This window comes from Gaeumannomyces tritici, assembly GCF_000145635.1.
Source record: "Gaeumannomyces tritici R3-111a-1 unplaced genomic scaffold supercont2.5, whole genome shotgun sequence".
Taxonomy (NCBI): Eukaryota; Fungi; Ascomycota; class Sordariomycetes; order Magnaporthales; family Magnaporthaceae; genus Gaeumannomyces; species Gaeumannomyces tritici.
In genome coordinates, this window is record NW_008804549.1 from 2,087,075 (window position 1) to 2,103,973 (window position 16,899).

Consider the following 16,899-nt stretch of genomic DNA (forward strand, 5'->3'; position numbering starts at 1 on the left):
GGGGGGGACAATTCAGGTAAAGACTAGTGGAAACTAGTAGAGCCCTGCGCCTCAGGATTTGGGTCCATATGCAGCTGGTAGAAGCTGTAGTAGCGAGCCTCGGCTTTTTGCCGGGTCGCTTCGTCGACTTCACTGACGGCAACTCCGTTCTCTTTGGCCCCAGACTTGCCCGGCGATGCGAGAGAGACCGAGGCAGGACTGCAAGAGGGAATCTGCGTTAGCTTGGATATTTCACAATGGTCACTTTCTCTCAAGGATCGGTACTAACCCAAACATCTCCCGATCAATGAGCAGGAACTGCTCCATGGCGCCTTTTCCGCCACGCTGCTGGAGATATGTGAGGTATGTCGCACAAAGCTCCTTCTTGGAGGCTGCCGACAAGTTGCTCTCTCCTCGGAGCTTGGCAAAGATGTCCTTCAGGCGTTCGCTATGCTGGGCTTCGAGCTCGTCGTTTGTCGGCTGCTCCAGCTCCAGCTGGATCCATTTCTGCCAGAACTCGCGGCTGCCAGAGTACCACTGGACGTTCTTCTGGAATACAGCACGTGCCTCGTCCACTGAACCCTTGGCCCTCCACAGGATGTACGCCCACTCTGTGACAAGCACTGCCTTGGTCCAGATGTCCACCTCGGGCGAGTCGATCTGCTGCTTGTAGACTTCGATGGCCGCCTCCACGTTGCTTTGGCGGCGCTCCAGGTGCGCTAACGAGATGATCACCTCGATGCATCCGGGGAGCTTCATCAGAATGGCGTTGTGGATGTCTCGGGCCACGTCGACCCGGCCAATACTCTCCTCAAGGTACGCGTATTGTAGTCGGATACCAGGCCGGCTTATCGGCACGTATACAGAGGCGGCACGCAGATAGATGTTGCGCACTTCCTCAGTCTTGCCTGGCTGGGCTGACATCCAGCGCGCGTACCGGAACCAGAACTCGTCGTAGAAGGCGCACGTCACGAGGCAGCGCTCGTAGAGGAAGCATATCCTCGCATAGCTGCCCTCCTGCTCCTCGAAGTCCAGGTACTTCCGCCAGTTGACGAGCTGCGGGTTATCCAACTCGGTCACATGGAAGTATGGGCGTTTGATCTCGGCCTCATACGTCCACCTCTTTGTCGTCTCCGTCTGGTTCTTAGTAAAGATCTCGTAGTAGGCCCCGTCGATCTTGGCACGGATGAGAATTTCGAGCTCATCCTCTGACTTTTCCTCGCCAAGGCTGGCTGCCTCCATCTCCACCTCGGATTTCAGACTGGCAAGTCTGTCGGCGGTGGCCATCTCGTGCAAGGGACGTGTCGCGGCCATGGTGCGAAGTCTCTCGTAGTACCGCGCGTACTGGTGCATTGGTATGTGAATTACGCGAGACAGTATGGCGTATATCTTGTCCTGGGCATCCTGGCGCTCTTCAAACTCGAGATACTTGTCCCAAAATGGATGGGCAAGGAAATCGAGACCGACACAGGCGGCACCGCGCTCGAAAAGCCTGTCAAGAGGGTCAGCTACTGTCGAACTTCTGAGCGAGGTCGGGAGGGGCGGGACGGCAGGGGGGACATGGGAGGGAGAGGTGTAAATACAAGAGGGGTGTTCTCTGTGTAAGCAACGACTATCCTCCCACCACCAGGTGCATTCGATCACTCTTCATGCTAAGTGGAGGCGGGCAAATCTCAAAAGAGCGGACTGTGGGCAGCGGGGAAGCCAGTTTCTGGTTAGACAGGCTGAGAGCGCACTCCAGGAGAGGGAGAGGTGGCCATCGTCGGTTGATATCTCACCGTCGAGCGTAAGTCCTCGATCCGTCATCTTCTCGTCCGTCGCAACAGCTTCTCGGCTGGCTTTTGGAAACGCTGTCGACGAGGTGGTTACATGGGAAGGAAAACGGCACTGTCTGGACTTACTCTCGGACCAGGTGTGGAACGTGTGTGGTCTCCATCTTGAAGGAGCAGTATTCCTTCCACAGGTCGACCGAGTGCGAGATGCTTGCGCAACCGCGCTCGTAGATCATCTCGGCCGACTCGGGGCCCGAGATGTTGAATTCGAGGTCCGCATACTTCTTCCAGTAGCCAAACAGCAGTGGGAACTTGAGAAGGAACCGGTCGTATGCCTCGCGCAGGATGGCCAGGGACTCGGCGCTCGAGTTGCGACTCAGGCCGCCTTCGAGCGACTCGCAGGCCCGGATAAGCTTCTCCCAGGCCTCGAAGCTGTCGGGGTCGGCTTCCTGTGACAAGGAAGATGACATGATCAGAGCTCTGGTTCGCGATCGACAGTAGAAAAAGTCCTCGTCTAAGTTGTCAAACATACCACCTCGGCGTTCAGGCGTTTGATCTCAGCGTTTTCCTCGTCCGGGCCACCAAGCTGGTGGAATTCCGCCATGATGACGAGTTCAATGGTTGTGATGGCGACTGAACAAGCGGAAGGAGCTGCCTCGAGAAGAGTCTGACAAGTGTCCGAATGCGGGTGCGGGCAGGTGCGGCAAGGCGCGAGTTGGCGCGAAGAGAAGGCGAGGTGAGGATTACAGGCGCGAAAACACGATATGGCGAGGATGGGAATTGAACGAATGCGGCGAGTCGCGTAGGGCTGTCGCTTTGCACACGCGATCGGAAGGATTGATCAGACAACAGCGACTGCGATCGGCGTCGGAAACGATGGAAGGAAGAAGGCGGTGCGATGGCCAGAACGATCGCGACTGGAGAAGGCGGAAAAGGAAATAAATTCCAGGAGGCTGGCGTGGGGCGATGTTCCCGTTCCGCCTTCAAGCTTGACATGGCGTGCCTGGGGCGCGTCGTCAGTGGGTCCCGTCTGCAGCTCTGCGTCCCTGACGTAAGCCTTGATCCACAACGACACCAGGTGGCTTCTTTTTTCTATAATTTTTTTTTCTCCCACAGCTTGTCGCTAATTCTCCTCCCTTTCCTCCAAAGGCTGGTGATGATTTTACACAAACATGATAGGAAGAGAATGACCTCCCATCGCGGGGGCATGATCTAAATCTAATAGCAAATCTGAAGCCTTACTCACGCCATGATTGCCTAATTTGTCTTTTTTTCTCCCTGCCGGTTCCAGGGCCGCCTCAGCAGTAAAGCTACAGGGTCGCAGCGAATACCAGTTTCCCAGGCTTGGTCGTTTTTGTTTCTCGATCTGCATCTGAAACCTCTCAGCACGCAGGCGGGACGGCGAGATGCAAGAAATGCCGACGTTCCCGACGTGTCAAACCAACCTTCTGTGCTCTACATGGCCAACCAGTCTCAGGTGGGGGATCGGCGTGTCCCAAATGTGGATGACTTGCATAGCGCATTTGCGACCTGTTTCCAGGTTCGAATCTCTAGTAGGACAAATTTACGCTGGAACCAGATTCCGCAGTTGATATGATGCGCCGAGCGGCGGTTTCTGTGCTTTATATCTGCTCGGGTGATGGACGTCTAGAGTGGACGCGGTAGTAGGATTTGTTAAGCCTGAGGTCTACCTTGTCGGAGTAAAGGACGGGCGCGTCAATTGGAATCCATAAAGCCTCAGTGTGTTATTTACACGCTTACGAGAAGGGAAGAAATCTGCAGCAATTCGTCTTGTATGGACTGTATCATGTAGATGTGCCATTGAGGCGGCTGAGCTCAGCTCTCGCCCCTGTGTTCTGGCACAGCTGCTGACCCCCACCGTTCGCTAGGCGCCCAAAGCACTGGTGGCACCTGCGGCTGAGTCTGACGCAGGCCACCGCGTCATTGCAACAGCGGCAGCCCAGGCGGTCTGCGCTGGGCTGGCAGGGCGTTATAGGCCAGCATCGCGGCAGAGGCTGGGATCGACGTAGTGAGGCAGCCGAGCGAGCGACGGCACAACCAAATCCTCCTGATGGGCAACCGACGATCCCAAAGCCTCCACAGAACAGCACAGAACCTGTCCCGGCGAATTTTGCGATGACGGGCGGCGGTCAATTGGCGCAGCGACACCCAGACTAGCCGCCGGAGCAGACCGCCTTCGGACCGCCTTCGCCTCCCCCAACAACGCCGACATGGAGTTTCCGCCCCCGCCTACGTCAGCCTCGAGCGCCGCCTCGGCCTCGACCCTCTGGAGCGGCCAGGCGCCCTCGTCGGACAAGTCCAGCCAGCTGCTGATCCGCGAGTACCCCAACCGCTCCATCGCCATCGTCTCGCAGTCCCACGCCCTCATCTTCCGGCACAGCCACGGCCACGACGCCTTCGCAAACGGTTCCTTCGCCCCGGCGCGGCCGCGTCCAGGCGAGTCCGCCGCCGCAAAGTGCATAGTCGAGTTCTCTCCCAACAATAGGAAGCTGCTGAGCGAGTACCGGCCCCTGACCCCGCGCCCCATCTACGGCACCCTCGGGCTGCTCTCCATCGGCCGCGATGTCTTCATCTGCGTCATCACCCAGGCCACGCGCGTCGCCACTCTCCGGCCCGGCGAGACCATCGAGCGCATCGCCATGGTCGAGTTCTTCTGTCTGACCACCAACGAATACGACCATGTGCTCGCGGCCGACCCAAGCGACCTCGACGAGTACGCCCTGAGCCGCAGGGACCCCGGCACCGTCGAGCACCCGTGCCAGGAGGTCCAGAAGCTGCTGAGCAATGGGAGCTTCTACTACAGCACCGACTTCGACCTCACCAACCGGTTGCAGGATAGGTCCGTGGACGCGTGCACGTTTGACATGGACAACTTTGACGAATCCTTCCTCTGGAACTCGTACATGATCGATCCTCTGGTCCAGTTCCGCTCGCGTCTCATGCCGCGGGACAGGGAGGCTCTCGACGCCGCTCGCTTTCTCACCTCGGCCATCCGCGGTTTCTGCTTGACCATGACGATCCCGCAGTCGTCGGCCCCGCTGCGAGAGTCCAGGGCGGGGATGCCGTCGTACCTGACCGTCATCTCTCGCCTTTCTTGCCGCAGGGCCGGCACTCGCTTCAACTCTCGGGGAATCGACGACGACGGCAATGTGGCCAACTTCGTCGAGACTGAGACCATCTACTGGAGCCCCTCTGGCGTCGTGTTTTCATATGCCCAGGTGCGTGGGTCTGTCCCCATCTTCTGGGAGCAGGCCGCTGGGCTCCTGCCCGGTCACCAGAAGATCACCGTCACCAGATCGCCCGACGGCGCGCAGCCGGCGTTCAATAAGCACTTTGAGGAGCTGGAGCAGACGTATGGTGCCGTGCATGTCATCAACCTCCTCAGTGAATCCAAGCCGGGCGAAGTCGAGCTCAGCCAGCTGTTCCGTTACGGCATCCAGCACTGCCCCCTGAACCGTCGTGGTGAGAAGCAGCAAGACCACGCGCTTCTTAGAGCCACTGAGTACGATTTTCACGCCGAGACCAAGGGTCCTCAGGGATACGAAGCCGCCCAGCAGATTCGCGGCTACATCGAGAGCTCGGCTGACGGGTTTGCCTACTATCTCGCCGAGGCCATAATGGACGGTGACGACGGGAACAGGCAGCAGCCTTCCACCCCCGGGCGTTATGTGGTGGTCCTTCAGCAGGAGGGCGTCTTCAGGACGAACTGCCTCGACTGCCTCGACCGGACTAACCTGATCCAGACCAACATATCCAAAATGGCAGTCGAGACGTTTTTGGACCACAGGGGTAACAGCGCGCCGTCAGATTTCTGGATGAGGCACTCCAGCCTGTGGGCCGACAACGGCGACTCGTTGTCCCGGATATACGCCGGCACCGGCGCTCTCAAGTCGTCGTTTACCCGTCACGGCAAGATGTCACTGGCAGGGGCTATCGCCGATGCGCGCAAGTCGGCAACAAGGCTCTACATCAACAACTTTGCCGACAAGGCGCGGCAGAACACCATCGATGTCCTCCTTGGCCGCATATACGGGCAAACGCCTGTCGTTTTGTATGATCCCATCAGTGACTACGTCGCTGCGGAGCTCAGCAAACGCAATGCCCAGTTCTCGACCTCCAAGACCATCAAAATCTTGGTCGGGACCTTCAACCTCAACGGCCGTACCGAAGGAATCCAGGACGACCTGTCGGCATGGCTCCGCCCGCCGGAGCTCGGGTCGGATCAGCCAGACATTGTAGCAGTCGGATTCCAAGAGATTGTTGAGCTGAGCCCCCAGCAAATAATGAACAGCGACCCTCGGGTGAAGCAGCTGTGGGAGAATGCCGTCAAGAACACCCTCAACCTGAATGCCGCCAAAGAAGGCAGAGAGAAGTATCTGCTTCTCCGGAGCGGGCAACTTGTCGGCGCGGCCCTGTGCATCTTTGTCAAAGCGTCTGCGCTGAAAAGCATCAAGAACGTCGAGGGAAGTGTGAAGAAGACGGGCATGTCGGGCATGGCTGGAAACAAGGGCGCGGTGGCCATCAGGCTGGACTATGCCAACACGCAGATCTGCTTTGTCACGGCCCATCTTGCTGCCGGCTTTGGCAACTACGACGAGAGGAACAAAGACTATGCCACCATCCATCATGGCTTGAGATTCCAGAGAAACAGGGGCATCGACGACCATGGTATGTACTCGGACTGTGCTACTTGTCTCTGCTATTGCGGGCGAGACTGACATAAGAGTGGTGCAGATACTGTTATATGGCTTGGCGACTTCAACTACAGAATTGGGCTGAGCAGGGAGAACGCCCTCGAGCTAATCAGGCGACGAGACCTCCCGCACCTGTATGAGAATGACCAGGTATGCTCCGGTTGATGGACCTCCTCTGATATTCGATCCTTGTATGCTCGGGCTGACATGTGAGCTTCCCCTCGGTAGCTTAACCTTCAGATGGTTGCTGGCCTCGCGTTCCAGTACTACTCTGAGGCGCGCATCAACTTCCTGCCAACATACAAGTTCGATCTTGGACGTGACGAATACGACTCTTCTGAAAAGGCCCGAATTCCTGCATGGACAGACCGGATTCTGCGGAAGGGGAGCAACATCCGCCAGCTCTCGTACAACTCGGCCCCCTTGCGCTTCTCGGACCACCGGCCAGTCTACGCCACGTTTGAGTGCACAGTCAACATTGTTGACGAGGCCCTGCGCGAGAAGTTTAGCCGGGAGATCTACGATGGCCGAAGAGCCGATGTTGGTGATGTCGGCAGCGTCGTGACAGCCGATGACACGGATGACGAGGACCTCCTGGGCTACGACTCGATAGAGCCTGGCCTACCGCCGGCGAGCTCGGATCGGCAGAAGTGGTGGCTAGACAATGGCAGGCCGGCCCGCTCGGCCATTGTCCCGCCCAAGCCGCCGGCCAACCACACCACGGTTCTCAACCCGAACCGGCCAGCCAATCCGTTTGCCTCGACGGAGGAACCTGACTGGGTCACAGTGCCCAGGGCCGAATCAAGGCTCTCGTCCTTCTCGAGCATATCCACGTCACCTTATGAGCATGTCAACCACTCGGTCATGCTCTCTTCGTCCGCTTCGAGCCAGCCTCATAGAAAGCTTCTGCCGCCGCCTTTTGACCCCTCCTCCTTACCGGGAAGAGCTGCACCCGGCGTCATCCGAGCCAACACGTCGACAGCATCCGAACATGAATCGGTCTCACAGCAGAGGAATGAAACCCCGCCACCACCCCCGCCAAGGCGTCAGACCAGCTCCGCATCCGCGGCGGCGGCTATATCGACAATCCCTCTTCGAGCCTCGACCCTGCCAGCGGCGGCCAGGGCGCAGACCAAGATTCTCCCGCTTCCGGACATGGCTGTGTCGAGAAAAGCGGTTCCCACGCCGCCTCCGCCCCGACCTGCTTCGGCCGCATCCAGTAGCTCTCTTGCTACTCAAAAGTCAAAAGCACCGCCCCCTGTGGCCAAGAAGCCGGCGCACCTCGCAACCATCTCCCCTGCGGGCAGCCCAACAATCCACCAGAGCAGCGAGATGGCAGTGGCGCAGCGGTCGAGATCGCCAGCACAGGCGTCGACAAGCATGCGGGAGTCAGCGGCGCGGCTGGATGGCAGCACCTCGAGAAACCAGCAGCAGCAGCACCTTGACGAGGCTCCCGCCGACTATAGACGGCCATTCACGGCCACATCAAAACCCGTTCCCGTGCCTCCTAGGAAGAGCGTCCCAGAGGCGATGCCCATCCGCAGAGCGCCGGTCGGGGTGGTGGGAGCGGGGGTCGGGTCGGCTACAGGGCAAGGACAGCTACCGCCAGTGCTCCCGGCTAGGAAGCCGACGGTACCACTGCAGAAACCGAAACCAGAGTACGCGGCGGCACGACACGGTGCACTCCCAGCAAGCGAGACGGATCTTCTTGGCGATAGTGGCAATGTGTTGACTGGATGGAAAACACTCAAGCCCACATGATTTGATTGCTGGGCAGGCGTCGGCCGTGGGTTTAGATTTAAATGTTGGGTAGCCGGAGTTTGGGGCTCACATCCGGGTCGGTGGTGAGGCTTTGGTTACTAGAATAGAAGGTGGCATGGAAAGAAAGGTGACCTGAAAATGAAGCTAGGGACATGGACGCGGGGATAAAGTGATGGAGGTCTTGGTGAGTGTGGGGTAGTCACAGACGACGGATAGACAGACAGGGACAAATCAAATACTCAAAGCAGCCGCTGGCTGGCAGTTTATAGGCAGAAACTTGCGTTCCCGTTCATTAACATTGCAGGGGAAAGACTACCTCGGGATGTGAACGAGTGTCGCCATTCGGTATATGTATGTATATACGAGCGAGGTATATGTACAACTGAAACCAGAAAGGCGAGGAGAAATGGCCTTGTTTTGCGGCAGGACTGTCTTTGCAATTTAGGTGCCTGTACCTCCTGTCCCTAGGTAGATACCTGGTTGCCCGTGTGCTTCAAGGTTGGCTATGGCGTTTTGTGCTTTTGCAAGAAAGTTTGAAGCGTATACCTTTTTGTCAAGAGTGCGCTCGTGATGGTGACACGGGAAAGAGAGAAAAAAAAAAAGGGAGAGATAGATGGATAAGAGACAGCAGGGCAGAGGCTACCGCTGCAGGGTAGGCCCGCTTCTGGTCAGGACTGACCCCACGCCCTTTTAGAAAGCCGGTTTGGCGTTCTGGATGAGCATCTCAAAGTACTCCTGGTTCCACTGGCCGGCCTCGGGCGAGGGCTTGTAGGCGTCGCTCATGCCGCAGAAGCTGTCGTAGCGGTTGGCACCCGTGTCGCTGGTGCCGTCGGACTCGCCGCCGGGCTTGACCCAGACGAAGGCGTCGGCGAGCTCGAGGCCCGTGTTGGCCGTGGGCCTGACGCCGAACCCGGCCCCGTTGACGTTGCACCAGTGCCCCCACTCCTCGCGCAGGCCCTGGACGGCGTTCCGGCCCGTGTCGACGAGGGCGTGGTTCGGCATGCCCGCCGACTTGAGCAGGGGGGCAAAAGTCTGGACGTATATCTTCTCGTTCTGGCACTTGTTCCACTGCGCGTCCGTGGCGCCCGAGAACTCCCCCGGGGACAGGTCCCAGGCGTTCCAGCCGGCCACGTTTGTGGTCCAGCCGCGGAACTGCTTGGGGCTGCCGGCGGCCTTGTAGGCCTTTGCGAGCTCCTGCGCCCCCGGCTTAAGGTTGTCGTTCCACCCGAGCCAGCCGCCGTGGCCGGCGTCGATGTACTGCACCACGTTGGGCAGGTTGAGCGTCTTGAGCGCGTACGCGACGCCGTCCCGGTAGCCGGCCGCGCTGTTCTTGCAGGTAGCCAGGTCCGCGTTGGTGACGAGGTTCGGGAGCGAGTCGGGCTCGATCAGGAGCACGAAGGCCGTGTTGGAGTGCTGTTTCAAGAGCTTGGCGATGGCTGTGGGGGTGGGGGGTGGGTAACGATGTCAGTCAGGGGGGGCGTGCGTGCGTGCGGTAAAGCCAGAGACAACATCTAACCGGACACACCATCCGATCCCGTCCCGCGTCTGCACACACACAAACAGACCTGCAGGTGTTCCGTAAAAGAAAAGGGACCAGGGAGGCGTGACTCACGGTCAATGTATTCTGTCTTGTACTTGCTCAGTTCGCCAACCTTCAGCTCGCCGTTGGAGGCCTTGGCGGCGCAGTCGCGGCCGGGGAGGTCGTAGATGACGAGGCCGAGGATGTGATCGCAGGGGACGTCGGCAACAGCCGGCTCAATCCTGGAGATGGCGCTTATCGTGTCGCTGTTTTCACGCACATAGGACATCCGGTCAGCACAACCGCAGAAACAAGTGCCCCCCATTTTTTTTTTTTGATAGATCTACGCCATCGCCTCTGCCTCGTTGCCGGCGGCACCTCCAAGAGCCCACAACGCCCCCTTTTCTCCATGTGAGAGTCCCCCAACTTACATCCACAGGAAGCTGCCGACGTCGGCAACCTTTGCGGCCGCCTCGGCCAGGCTGGCGTCCGACATGGACTTGACGGCCGCCTCGACCTCGGCGCGGTAGAAGCTGTTGGGGTGCAGCGTGTACTTCTTGAACACGTTGGTCGAGGCGTCGAGCGTGACAGCCGAGGAGCAGCCGGCCACAACCCGCCTGGGTAGGCCATTGAGGGTCTTGGAGGGCGAAGGGGTGGCGATAGCGGCGGCGCCCACGAGGGCCAGCAGGGCAGAGTGTGAGAACTTCATCTTGGCTTTCTCTTTTTCGATCCTTCCCGCGTTTCTCTGTCTGACAGGGCTCTTGGAAAGGTCTTGGGAGCGGTCCCAGATACAGTGCTGGGGAACGGAGAGGCTAGAGATCGGCGAGACAAGGTGGGCCCCGGACAGGACCAAGAAACGGCCAAGCCTATTCTTTATACCCTGGACTGGACCAAGGCGGCCTGGCAGAAATGCTTATACCGATGTCCTATATCTCGGGCTTGGATCTCCGGATTAGCATGGCAGTCCAGGCCCCTCCCAGCCGTGAGGGGTTCGCCATCCGTGTGAGATGGTGGCTTGTCGGCTCCACACGACGGGATGATCAGGACGCGTGGAGAAAAATCAGCGAAGCGAGATCATCCTAGTTCCGGATCGTAATAAGGAATCGAGGCCCGTGGACGGCATGGTGTCTCGGTACGCATCTTCCGAAGGAGGTCACCCACAAGCGCCTGGTACGCCCGTCCATGGTAGGGGTCCCACAGGTAGAACGTCCCTGCGGAGGGGGAACCCAGCATTGCGGCGGCGGTTCGTGAGGGTGGAGGCCAAGGTTTTTGCCATATAGGCTTCATTTCTGCCCACTCAACGGGACGGCGGGACGGGGGAGCCTTCTTCTGACCATGTGCATCAACGGCAGAGATCCGAGGAGCCGATCAGAGAGAAAGTGGTGGAGGAAGAGCGAGCTGCTTCAGTGTCTCCTCCTGCATCTCTGGGAAGACATCGTGCAGCAGCGCCACTTGTGATGAGAGAGAGAGAAAGAGAGGGACCTGGGCTAGAGGCATTAGGTGGCAGAGAAGGGGGAGCAAGGGCGCGCAGACGAGACCTCAGGAAGCGATAAGCTCCGAGAAGACTACCTCCTAGCTCGAGAATTTCCCTGCCAACCAGGTCCGAGCCGATGTGCATGATATGCACAGGCACGCCTGTAGCCTTACCCCGTGGGGATGGTGTCGTAGTGTGTTCGCGACAGCACGATATCACCACCCACTCAAAAGACCAAAGCCAAGAGAAGCCGCCACCGAGAAAAGGCCAGATGGTAGTGCAGAGATGGTTCTTCAATTATCACAGCCAGGCTAATGACAGGCAGACCGGCAGCTGTTCCCGGGACGGATACCACCACAGGGTCGAGATTGCTGCTATAAGGAGTCTTTTGCTCCATATGCCGGCGGGCTGCGCATCATGGCAGGTTGAAGAGCACAGGAGCAAAAGCATCTCTGCGATGGTAGGGTTCCACGAGAGCGGGATGGGCGGCCGCCGGTGGTGCTGCTTTAATATGCGAATATCAGAAGGTAGCTGCGCTTGGGGCGATTTGCTTTAACTCGGAAGTTTTTCTCCCCGCGTTTTTTAATATGTTCTTGATGACTATTAGCCGGGACGGGGCAGCTCCTGGTAATCGAACCGGATGGGATGACACCTGCCGTCGCAGCGACGATGGTTTGGGACAGAGTGATCCAGAGAACCCGAATAGTTGGCCGGCCCGGCTAAAAGAGCCCCCGATCCATACGTCCCACCTGGCAAGTCCGGTGCCGGGGCGGAGTGAGCAGGTTTCGCTCGACAAAGGCGACAGTCTCAAATGGCTCGCTTAGAGTAGCAGTCTTGGGTCAGCCGAGACCTTTTGCATAGTGCACGATGGGTGCTTTCTAGGGGAGGGTAAACAATACGACATATGTACGCAGATATATGTCTGTTCCCACGCTCGAGCGCAAGAGTACTGGTGGATGTATATCTAGGCACGCAGCAAGAAGCACGGACTGTGGCGGACTGCAAATCTGCTATCTGGCCGTGAATGCCCACGCGCGTCAGTTAAGGTGTACAAAGGTTGATGCCAGTTGCGCGCTGAGCTTATTTGGGGTGTCAGGGTGGCCGTTACGAGGGAAACAACCAACGGATATTTGATCCGAAGCACGAGGACCCTGAAAAAGCTTCCTTGGCAAGACAAGCACAATTAAACGAATCTTCCGATTCGGCGGGCTGATGGTTGGGAATCTTGGCCAAAGCACGTCACACTGCTGTAGTGAGCCAGGGAAAGATATTTCGAGTGTCTGAGAAGATGAACAGGTCATGGGAATGTATTCATCGTTTTTTTGCCTCTTCCCATAGAGACATCCAGCCGCCGTCGTATTGGCACGGCATGCAGTATGTGGTTGGTTAGTTTTCATTTTGTCTAGCCTTCTGGAGATCCACTCGCCACAATCGAAACAAACAAAACGTAGTTGCCATCCGGAAAGGATCGCTAGAAGAGCAGTTTATGGGCGCCCCGGCCAAGAGCAAATGACACCTCGTGCCCAGCAGCGCCTGAGCTGCCACGCCTTTTACATGAAGGGAGGGAGCGAGAAGGGGTAGCCCTGGTTCTTCATGCGGAAGACGCTCAGCAGGAAGCTGTACATGACGACAAGCACGCCGCCCCAGACGACTACGGCAACCTGTTGAAGCTTCACGTCGGCTATCCGGGGCACCTTCACAGCCAGCGAGATGGCGGCAAAAGAGAGGACACCGTCTGGAGCCGTAACTAAGTCAGCACGCTCTCGCGTAAAGATGGCCAGGGGCCCTCCAGAATCCAGGGGTGGAGCAGAGAGGAAATACGAACACATGGCAGCGACAATCTGCGTCTCTAGGCCAAATTGGTTCTGGAAACCGCTGGCAAAGTACGAGATACCGCCGCGGCCGTCGCCAGAGACATATGGCACGTGGCGGATGTGGTTGAACATGTGGCCGCTGATAAAGACGAGGATGGCGATCATGGTCAGGCCGGCCCAGACGTTGCGGTTCGTGATGATGGGCACGACGTAGGGCCATGCGAGGACGGCGGCGGTCGATGTGCCGAGCACGATGATGGTGCTGGTGACCCAGCGCATCCAGTTGATCGGGCGTCTGACCTGCGGGTGAGGCCGGTCGGGGAGGTGGCGGCTCATCCAACCGTGGACCTGCTCGGCGGTTTGGGGGCTGGGAGGGTCTGTGTTAGTACGAGAAACAGCTCGTAGAAGGCGGGTGCGCCCCGGGGTCCAGTGTTGGCATACCCAGTGTTGAAGTCGTATCGGATCGGCTCGCCGCTCGGGGCGGCGTGCGGGCCAGTGGTTGCGGGGAAGAACAGCAGGACAGGAGCGGTTTGGAGCCCCAGCTGTGTCCAAGGTCGGTTCTGTCAGTGGCTTGTCAAGTGGGAGCAGCAAGCGGCAGCAGGGACTCACGCTCATAAAGGTGTCTCTGCCGTCGCTAAAGTCCAGGGTAGCGTAGATGAGGCGAGACTCGGCCTTCTTATCACCCTTGAACCAGCTGCGGGCAAGCAGTTCCCACTCGGGCTGGAACTCGCGGCACAGCTGGCAGCCGTAGCGGGCGTCCATGGCCGTCAGCAGGACCGCCGCGCTGTAGTCCCTCTTTGAGTTGGTGAGGCGGCTGTACAGGTTGTCATCGAGCTTGACGGGGTTCTGGGCCTGCGACTTGGTGCGGAAGTCCTGGAAGCGATCCACGGCGGCTTTCTTGGCGGCGAGGGCGCCGCCGGCCGAGACGAGGGAGGCCACGAGGACGGAAAGGAAGCGCATCTTGAGCGGCGATGCAGGCACGAGAAAGGTCAAGAGAAGGGGAGGAGCGCCGACTACCAAGGACAACAATGTCGATGGCCGGGCTATATCAAATGCGTTCGTCAACGACCGACTGGGAAGCCGTCGCAGCTGCAGGCCTCGATTGGTTTCACACTCTCAATGCAATCCAGCATCCACCATGTGTCCTCAATCAATTGCCGTGGCTGAAGCTCCGTCTTGCAATGATGCGCGTCACTGTGGCTGCAATCTACAGGGGATGTGTGGCTGTAGCGCTAGTCTGCTTACAGCAGTCTGTTTACTGCTAAGGCTGAAATGCTCCGCCCGATTTCTTAACCCTGGCTTTGCACGTCCCTTGCCGACACCCACCGATGAGCCGCACAGTAGCGGTCCGGTGATTTACGCGTCAACGCCCCTCAAAGCCGCACATGGTTTGAGCTTTCCTCTTCGTGTTTTCCCGTATCTTTTTCCTCTCCTTGGTTGATAGTATTCCCGTCCCGGAGCACGTTTTCTACGCGTTCCTTCAGTCTTGATCATTATGCCAGCAAAGCGAGTAATTATGGATCGCGATGAGGTATGCCCGCACTAAGAGGCCATGGACGCGTGGAATACTCGGCAGACAGATCGAAAGTGCTCGCTAACGCACAGACATGTTCAACCAGAGGACAGACGCGTTGCACGCGGCCGAGATGAAGCACCAGCGAGACTCGATCCAGTCGACGATAGTGGTCAAAGACGAGGAGGTCCGGCGGTCAAGAGTGCGGTCAACCGTGCTACGCGGCGATATCGCGACCCTCCGTACGCAAGCAACGCAACAGAACGAGCGCTACGAGAAGCTGTCGAAGCAACACAGCGATGCCCGCAGCAAACTCATGACGGCAACAAAAAAGTCCAACGAACAGGAAAAGAAACTCAAGACACAGACTCGAGAAATCGCGGCTTTGAGGGCCGAGCTTCAATCCTTGAATGATGTTTCTCAGGACTCGACGAAACTTCTCTCGGAGAAGCTCGCACTGACACGCGAGCTGGCAAATCTGAAGCCGGAGCTAGAGCATCTCAAGTCCCAGCTAGATCACCACAACGAGGTGCTGGCCGAAAAGCTAGCACTAGAGCGCCAAGTCAACACCCTGGAGGTTGAACTGGCAAACGAGAAGCGCGCGGCTCAGCGCGCAATGCAGAAGCAGGAGAGCAAAGGCAGCGAGGTCGAGGATGAGCTCCGGGAGCAAATACGGGACCTCGAGAAGAAGCTGGCGGCTGAAAAGCGCGCCGCTCAACGCGCCAAGGATGACGCCGACAAGGAGGGCGCGCTCGAGGAGGCTATGCTTCTTCAACAGAAGGAGCTGGAGGAGCGGTTGGCCGCGGAGCGGGCTGAGAATGCCAAAAGCCGGAGGGATGTCGACCGGCAACTGACCGAGACCCAGGCCGAGAATGAGTTTCTCACAGAGCGGTTAGGCGAGATGAAGGCCAAGCTGCGAGAGACTCGTCAAGAGCTCAAGGACTGTCGTGCTGAGCTCCAGGAGGCCAAGAAGACAGCGATCTCGCGGGCAGTCGAGGAAGCCGTTGCGGCCAAGACCAAGACCAAAACCAAGGCACAGACATCGCGGAAGCGCCGTGCCAAGGACGCCGACGAGGAACCTGATATCCTTCAGACGCCCGTACAAGACGAGCCGCGTGCCAAGCGTCCGCTTAAGAAGCGCGGCCTGGAAGCCCTCGTGGGTGAGAAGTCTACATTCTCCATCACACCATTCCTCACCAAGACCATCAACTTCGCAGACGGTCCCGTGGACTTCGCCGCTGGAGGCGGATCTCCCAGCGGTGCACCCGCAGGCATGGAAGTGGATGAGGAGGACGAAGCAAACGCATCTACAGACGATGCAGACGACGCAGATGCTACAGACGAGGTCACAGAGCCCGTCGAGCCTGCATCCATCGTCAGCCCCTCGCCAGCTCCCCAGAAGATTTCCGCAAAGCCAGCCAAAAAGGCGGCTTCGACAGCCAAGGAGCCAAAGCCGCGAGGCAGGCCAAAGACGAAGGTAGCCCTCCGCGAGTCCCCATCGGCCAAGAAAAACATGTCCCTGACGAGCAACGGCAAGACCCCTCGAGGCGAGAACACCCTAGAGAAGGTCATGGAAGAGGACGAAGAGGGAGGGGATGAGGCGCAGGAAAACAGGACCGTTTCCATGGCCTCGTCCAAAGCAAAAGCAGCGACAAAGGCGACGCCCAACGAGGCGAACCCTGAGGTCGCTGGCGTGTCCGAACGCACGAGCGGTGCCAGCTCCGTAGCAGCAGAAGCAGAACCTAAGAAGAAGAAGCGGAAGCTGCTCGGTGGAGCCCCGGCAACGCTTTTCGAGGACGATGATGAGGGCGCTGTCCAGCCGGCGGCCGCGAAGCGCCCAGCAGTTAAGATGCAGTTGGGGGCCAAGAAGGGTCAGCTAGGCAAGGTCAAAAGCGCCGCGGCGTTTGCTGGGAAGGCATTCTCGCCCCTCAAACGGGACCGGCGTGGGGTAAACGCGAGCTTTTTGGCTTGATTCTCCATGCGCCTACGATATTGTCATCAATCCTCCTCACTTGTAAAGATGAATTACTCGCGATCATGAGAAAGCATTCCAGGGGCGTTTTTTTTTGTTTTTTTTGGATTGGGTGGGTACGGACTTCATGGCTCCATTTGGCTAAGGCGGGCTATAGGGTAATCTTGTATCAGTAAATGGCCATCAGACATGAATATGTGAGAAGCTGATGCTTTATTCATCAGACAGTCTCGTCATTCTTGATGCTTTTCATTTCTCAATGGTGTCGTGATAAGGGTGGCTTGTTTTTCTCATTCTCTCTCTCGCAGATGAGTTTTGACGACACGGCCAGGTTAACGCACAGGCCACAATCTCCTTCGCCCAAGAAATTCGCACTTTCA

At 58.2% G+C, this 16,899-nt stretch overlaps 5 protein-coding genes across 5 annotated transcripts; 2 read left to right on the top strand and 3 right to left on the bottom strand.

Moving 5' to 3' along the window:
* Nucleotides 1–2,700, bottom strand: GGTG_09689 (pre-mRNA-processing factor 39). The gene is made up of 4 exons (XM_009227544.1): nt 2,284–2,700; nt 1,881–2,200; nt 269–1,471; nt 1–198 (listed from the first exon to the last, which is right to left on the bottom strand). The coding sequence occupies exons 1-4, from the start codon at nt 2,353–2,355 to the stop codon at nt 24–26; spliced, it is 1,770 nt and encodes a 589-aa protein (XP_009225808.1). The 5' UTR covers nt 2,356–2,700; the 3' UTR covers nt 1–23.
* Nucleotides 2,701–3,712: 1,012 nt separating this feature from the next.
* On the top strand, nt 3,713–8,516 carry GGTG_09690 (synaptojanin 2). Its single transcript, XM_009227545.1, has 3 exons — nt 3,713–6,440; nt 6,507–6,616; nt 6,695–8,516. Exons 1-3 carry the CDS (start codon nt 3,983–3,985, stop codon nt 8,225–8,227), a joined length of 4,101 nt encoding a protein of 1,366 aa, XP_009225809.1. The 5' UTR covers nt 3,713–3,982; the 3' UTR covers nt 8,228–8,516.
* A 401-nt stretch (nt 8,517–8,917) lies between these two features.
* Nucleotides 8,918–10,466, bottom strand: GGTG_09691 (hypothetical protein; the record flags this gene model as incomplete). The annotated part of the gene is made up of 3 exons (XM_009227546.1): nt 10,178–10,466; nt 9,840–10,012; nt 8,918–9,663 (listed from the first exon to the last, which is right to left on the bottom strand). The coding sequence occupies exons 1-3, from the start codon at nt 10,453–10,455 to the stop codon at nt 8,918–8,920; spliced, it is 1,197 nt and encodes a 398-aa protein (XP_009225810.1). The 5' UTR covers nt 10,456–10,466.
* A 1,962-nt stretch (nt 10,467–12,428) lies between these two features.
* On the bottom strand, nt 12,429–14,191 carry GGTG_09692 (dolichyl-diphosphooligosaccharide-protein glycotransferase). Its single transcript, XM_009227547.1, has 4 exons — nt 13,644–14,191; nt 13,476–13,576; nt 13,046–13,401; nt 12,429–12,955 (listed from the first exon to the last, which is right to left on the bottom strand). Exons 1-4 carry the CDS (start codon nt 13,992–13,994, stop codon nt 12,771–12,773), a joined length of 993 nt encoding a protein of 330 aa, XP_009225811.1. The 5' UTR covers nt 13,995–14,191; the 3' UTR covers nt 12,429–12,770.
* Nucleotides 14,192–14,550: 359 nt separating this feature from the next.
* On the top strand, nt 14,551–16,519 carry GGTG_09693 (hypothetical protein; the record flags this gene model as incomplete). The annotated part of the gene is made up of 2 exons (XM_009227548.1): nt 14,551–14,565; nt 14,654–16,519. 2 exons carry the CDS (start codon nt 14,551–14,553, stop codon nt 16,517–16,519), a joined length of 1,881 nt encoding a protein of 626 aa, XP_009225812.1.
* Nucleotides 16,520–16,899: the final 380 nt, after the last annotated feature.

Coding starts and splice junctions, on each gene's coding strand:
- GGTG_09689 (XM_009227544.1), bottom strand. CDS start 2,355: ATGGCGGAATTCCACCAGCTTGGTGGCCCGGACGAGGAAAACGCTGAG. Junction 1,472..1,880: donor GTTCCACACCTGGTCCGAGA/GTAAGTCCAGAC, acceptor CCCTCTTGACAG/GCTTTTCGAGCGCGGTGCCG. Junction 199..268: donor ATTGATCGGGAGATGTTTGG/GTTAGTACCGAT, acceptor TCCCTCTTGCAG/TCCTGCCTCGGTCTCTCTCG.
- GGTG_09690 (XM_009227545.1), top strand. CDS start 3,983: ATGGAGTTTCCGCCCCCGCCTACGTCAGCCTCGAGCGCCGCCTCGGCC. Junction 6,441..6,506: donor CAGGGGCATCGACGACCATG/GTATGTACTCGG, acceptor AGAGTGGTGCAG/ATACTGTTATATGGCTTGGC. Junction 6,617..6,694: donor ACCTGTATGAGAATGACCAG/GTATGCTCCGGT, acceptor TCCCCTCGGTAG/CTTAACCTTCAGATGGTTGC.
- GGTG_09692 (XM_009227547.1), bottom strand. CDS start 13,994: ATGCGCTTCCTTTCCGTCCTCGTGGCCTCCCTCGTCTCGGCCGGCGGC. Junction 13,577..13,643: donor GCAGAGACACCTTTATGAGC/GTGAGTCCCTGC, acceptor CCTTGGACACAG/CTGGGGCTCCAAACCGCTCC. Junction 12,956..13,045: donor GCAGATTGTCGCTGCCATGT/GTTCGTATTTCC, acceptor TTACGGCTCCAG/ACGGTGTCCTCTCTTTTGCC.